The sequence below is a fragment of the Myxine glutinosa genome, chromosome 6, assembly GCF_964187855.1.
Source record: "Myxine glutinosa chromosome 6, kmMyxGlut1.1, whole genome shotgun sequence".
Lineage (NCBI taxonomy): Eukaryota > Metazoa > Chordata > Myxini > Myxiniformes > Myxinidae > Myxine > Myxine glutinosa.
In genome coordinates this window covers 72306924-72312923 of record NC_136266.1, presented here as the reverse complement: position 1 = coordinate 72312923, position 6000 = coordinate 72306924, and the positions used below count along the sequence as shown (strand labels likewise).

At 41.2% G+C, this 6000-nt stretch overlaps 1 protein-coding gene across 1 annotated transcript in view; it reads right to left on the bottom strand.

Moving 5' to 3' along the window:
* Positions 1 to 6000, bottom strand: part of LOC137429962 (band 4.1-like protein 5) — a 96429-nt gene that overhangs the window by 51135 nt on the left and 39294 nt on the right. The window contains exons 10-11 of the mRNA XM_078779988.1: positions 5533 to 5602; positions 2970 to 3139 (exon numbers count right to left, since the gene is read on the bottom strand). Coding sequence (XP_078636114.1) covers positions 2970 to 3139; positions 5533 to 5602 — 240 coding nt within the window. The remainder of the gene's footprint in view (positions 1 to 2969; positions 3140 to 5532; positions 5603 to 6000) is intronic.

Genomic DNA, 6000 nt, shown 5'->3' with positions numbered 1-6000 from the left:
ACATGTTCAATGGTGGTTTTGGAGGGGATGTAATTGGCAATCGAGGCTTGGCAATGACGAAAGGGGTTGTGAAAGGAAATGGAGATTTTGGGGATGGGAATGAAAGGGGATCTATTCTCTTTCACTGGTGCAATGGAGTACTTCAATTAATGGGAGACACAGCCTTACCCTAAAACACAGAATAAGATATAACTATCGAACAGGGGTATTCTATTATTGGCTGACGTGTATGCTTGTGGACTAATTATGGGATGCCCTTTCACCTTTACACAGCTCCGGAGGCAGGGGGCGCAGAATAAACAATAATAATAATAATAAAGCACACAATCAAAAAAATATACAGTCCTCATATCCGCAACAATATATATATATATATATATATATAACCAGTCAAAAGTTTAGGTTCACCCTGCATAATGTGTTTAATGTGCAAAATGAACATAAGATGTGAACAAAACTCTTACCAAAGATATACCTGCTTATCTACTGATAATATATTGTACTTCAATGCATCTTTCTTGTGCGAAACAGATTTAAAGCAATTTTTGGAAATAGGTCGAAATGTGCAATACCAAACTCAAACTGAAACGCGAAGTTAATGTTATTCATGTTTCATCTCAGGAGCAAAAACTGTTTACAAATACACTGCTCTGTGTGGAATGAATGTTTGTGATTAGTTTCTTCATCACGTGCAATGTCTATTATTGCCAGGCGTTGCAAAAAATGTTTACAGAAAGGCCAGCCATACAATCTAATGAGTGTTTTTGTGTTTCAGATTGCATGAACATGGATGCCAAAGCTCAGCTAACACCAGAAAAAGACAGGCAATTGTAACTTCGAGAAAAGAAGATCGATGCACACACCCATGCATGCTAGCACACAAAGTGTGCAGATTCACTTGCACAAATACCTACTACTCTCTCTCGTAACCCCACATACTCCATGCCTCTCCAAATCGAAAATGAACAATTTTCGGAAAGTTGGTCCTGCCCACAATACATACACACTCATACATGATATATCGAGACATTGTACAGTCACGTGTAAAAGTAAGTACACCCCATGTAATGTTTTGACTTTTTCAACATATTTCAACATGCAGCTATTTGATCTTCATTTCAACAATATTGAAAGATAAAGGTGATATAATATAACAAATATCATGAAACATTTACATTTTGTAGTCCATTGTATAATTTAAATAAACATCAATGCAAATTTCGCATGTGGAAAAAGTAAGTACACCCTTGGCTCTGATAGCTGGTATTGCACCCTTTGGCAGAAACAACCTCAAGTAGGCGTTTCTTATAACTGTCTACCAGTCTCTGACATCGACTGGGAGAAATTTTTGCCCACTCCTCCATGCAGAATTCTTTCAGCTGTGCGATGTTTGAGGGGTTTCTTGCATGCACAGCTCGTTTCAAATCCCCCCACAACATCTCGATGGGATTTAGATCCGGGCTTTGACTTGGCCATTCCAGAACCCTCTATTTCTTTCTTTTCAGCCATTCCTTGGTGGATTTACTGGTATGTTTAGGGTCATTGTCATGTTGCAAGGTACACCTTCGGTTGAGCTTCAAATTTCCCGACAGATGGCCTCACATTATCCTCAAGCACCCTCTGGTACAATGAAGAATTAATAGTGGATTCTATGATGGTGAGCTGCCCAGGCCCTGACGCAGCAAAGCTGCCCCGAACCATAATATTTCCACCACCATGCTTTACAGTTGGTATCAGGTTCTTGTGGTCAAATGCTGTCTTTGGTTTTCGCCAAGCATGTCTTCTGGTACTGTGGCCAAATAGCTCGACCTTTGACTCATCTGTCCAGAGCACATTGTTCCAGAAGTGCTGGTCTTTGCCGAGGTGTTCATTGGCAAACTTTAGTCTTGCCCTGATGTTCTTTCTGGACAGCAAAGGTTTCCTCCAGGCACACCTCCCATGTAGATCAAATTTGTGCAGCCTCTTTCTAATCGTAGACTCGTGCACTTTGACATCAACAGTGGCAAGAGCTACCTGTAGGTCCCGTGATGACATTCTGGGGTTCGTAGAGACTTCTTTCAGCATCTTGCGGTCTGATCTCGGGCTGAACTTGCTGGGGTGGCCTGGCCTGACAAGTTGGCAGTTGTTTGGAATCTTCTCCACTTGTAGATGATCTTCCAGACAGTTGAATGATTGATTTCAAATTGTTTGGAGATCTTTTTAAATCCCTTCCCAAACTCTGGAGGCATCTATAACCTTCTTTCTGAAGGCCTCAGAGAGCTCTTTTGATCTAGGAATGGTGACACAGCACACTTCAACAACAAAGAGCAAACCAAACTGAATGTCTGTTTAAATAAGACAGGTTCCTCCAAGATCCTCTCTAACGATGTTCTAATCATTTGCACCTGAGCTGGTGCACCTGATTCTAGTTTTAGGTATTTGAAGTAGTGATAAATGTAGGGGTGTACTTACTTTTTCCACATGCGAAATTTGCATTTATGTTTATTTAAATTATACAATGGACTACAAAATGTAAATGTTTCATGATATTTGTTATATTATATCACCTTTCTCTATGAATATTGTTGAAATGAAGATCAAATAGCTGTATGTTGAAATATGTTGAAAAAGTCAAAACTTTACATGGGGTGTACTTACTTTTTCACGTGACTGTATATTACATGTCTCGGCTGCCCCTATGGACTTCGTTACTCAGGGTTTCTGCGCATGTACGCTGAGCATTCGGGGGCTGATTACGTCATTTTGAAAGTCGCATATTGTTAGTCTTTTCCATATTCTAATAATAAAGGTTTGTTGAAAATTTTATGACAAAAGCTGAAACAAGTTATGCGAGAGGTACACAGATGATTACGAGTACATACGAGTACCCTCACATTATGAAGAAACCCTCCCCTCCATCCCCTCATTCTCCCCCTCCACGCCCTTCCCCCCTCGCGCACACCTATCTCCCGTCTTTCCTATTATCACACCTGTATCGAAATCTCGAGCCAAGCCTGATGAATCCATGTCGGTTTGAATCATCGACAATTGGTTTGCGGAGCCGGAAGAAGGTGTGATGTTCAACGGCACACTTCCATAGATGCTTGCAGGCCTTGGGATGGTCAAGGCGGAACACAAATGTGTGTTCTTGCTCTTTACCCTGTGACAGAGAAAGATGCATGGCACATAGTCAACGGTTCATACCATCAAAGGTAATGTCACCATCGTTTATCCATTTCTAAAAGAAAATAATTAACAAGGCAAAGGAAGTTCAGTGTTGACAAGTTTGCTTCATATTTATATTCAAAGCAAACAAGTCATTATCCTGCTCCAAAGAGATTTTTTTTTTTTGGATACAAGACCGAGGCTCGTGTAAGAGCTAACATTAATCAAAAAAAAAAAAAACGACACATAAAACATATAATAAAGGGAGCGGGAGACAAGATTGGGAGAGAGGGGGAAGCACACAAGTACAACATTTGAGAACAGGGACATCGGGAGATCTGTGGGAGGGAGAGCGCTTGGGTGGAGGAGGCGTGGGAAGGAGGGTAGGGGTGGGAGAGGTATAAAACACATGGACACTGCTAGGACTTCCATGAAAGAAGTCGCTATTTCAAAAATGTGGATCTGGGGTGAATTAACGGGAGTAGAAAAGATCAAGGTTTTGGATGGGGGAATATAAGAGATGGTCGTGAACAGCTGTTTTAAAGATCTTGAGGGTGGAGTGGGATTGAAGAGAGTGTGGGAGAATGTTCCAGAGGCGGGACTAAAGAGGAATGAAAGCGTGAAGGTGAATAGAGAGTCTCGATTTTGGCAGTTTCACCAGAAGAGGGTTGCTGGCAGATATTGTGTGACCTGTAGGAGTATTTTTGGGACAGAGCACAGACAGAGCTGGGGGGGCTAGGCCGGAGAGGAGTCGGTAGAAGACAAACACCTCCAACCTGCCTGCGGTGAGCGAGTGAAAGGCCCTCACAACAAATTGCCCAATAATTGCCCAAAGATAATTGGGATTGCCCAATAATGTAACAGTCGTGTCAAAAGGTTTCTCCCTCTTCAAACATTTGGACCAAATATCACTTATTCCAATGGAATGAGGAAGCTCACGCAATGCTGGTGAAAATGTGATCCTGGCTGGAAACTAAAGGCCAAACAACTGATATATTTGAGGTGTACAGGAACATTCCTTCACAGAAATGAGGGGACGAGAGGTGGGGGTTTCAGTTCCCCCACCCCATCCATAAATAGCGGTTGCAGAGGGTAACAGCATTGTGAAAGGATGCCAACCCAATTGCTCATAGGGTTCTGTGCTAGCTGTTTACTTTTACAAATGACCTTCCAATCGTTCGTTACCTACGCCGCCGAAGGTGGATCGAGGTTACGTTTGCACTCCCGTCTGTTTGTCTGTCTTTCTGTTTGTGAACAGGATACCTCAGAATGTTGTGAATGGATTCAGACGAAATTTGGTGGAGAGGTTGGGTATGTGACATGGACAAAATGATTGGAGTTTGGTGAAGATTTGCATCCAGATCTGGATCCGAGAATTTTTTAGCCATTCTTCACCATTGAGATATAGGGAAAAAACAAACAAACAATATATAGCATGATATCTAAAAACGTTGTGGGCGGATTCGGACGAAACTTAGTGGACAGGTTGGGTGTGTGACAATGAAGAATAGATTTGATTTTGGTGAAGATCCAAATCCAGATCTGGATACGAGTTTTTTTTATTAATGTGCAAGTGATTCTTCACAATTAAGTGGGCCAAAAACGATAAATATCATGATATTTCATAAAGCTGTGGATGATTTATGACAAAACTTGGTGGATGAGTTGGAAAGTGACAAGAACAATCCGATTCGATTTTGGTGCAGGTCTGAATCCAGATCCGGCCTGTCAGTGGAATACAAAATGTAAACTGTTCAGCTTGGCGGAGGTATGCTCTCTCCCGAGTACCGTTCTAGTTTCAAATGCATTTCAAGCAAGACAGTTTTCCTAATGCCTCCGCCGAAAGACAATATATCATTATAGCATAGCACAACTCAGAAGAACAGGTACGTGAACACATATCCAATTCAGAGAATCAAACTCAGGATTGGCAGATGATGGTGATGTGTGTAAAGCATAATACGGAGCGTTCTTCTACTCGAACCTCACCTTCGCCGATTCAAATGTGTGGCGAGAATGAACAATCGGGATGGTGTGACATGAGCGTGATAGGCCACATGGCCCCTTCATTGCACTGTGTTATAATAGGATGATTTTTGAAATAACTTTTCTCCAGTGGTTATATTTTGTTCAGAAGAATTGCACATTATTTCTCAAAACAATATATCAGAGTTTATCATAATCACAACCTCGCACTTCGTCACAGATTCAAAGAGCGGCATTTAAACTTTGCAAAAAAAGAAAGAAAATAAAGTACGAGTACGTTACAATTAAAGATATGAATATGCTACAAAACAAGAAATGTAAAAATACAGTACAAATAAGTACAACAATAAAATCTGGTGGGTGGGGTGGGGTGGGGTGCTCTTCTTTAAACAACAAACTCACATCGTCATCATCTTCCACGACTGCCAGCGTGAGCTTGCTCCTCTTGAAATCGAGCTTCGTGATCTTGGGCCTAAAACAGCAGGTCAAAGAATAGCCAGAAAATATATTTTTTAATGCATACATACTTTAACTAATAATGCTTGAACACAATAATTTTTTCTTATAGTAATGTGCTAGAGTTTAGGGGATGGAAGGAACAGGTGTATATACAGTAATTGATGTTTTTAAAGTCTAAATAAAGAACATAGACAATTGAGAATTTTCTGCAGAGAAGCCCAAACAATCCCTACTCCCACTACATGTTAATGCAGCACATTGTACTACCACAGATCAGGCTGTCAAGATGGCCTAGAGATATGCCCACTCACCTCTAAGCTGCCTATAGCCTGGAGTTGAATCCCAACCCAGCTATAAACTGTCATCCCGGTTTTTCACAGGAAAGGCGATTCAATCTGTGTGCCGTCCCTC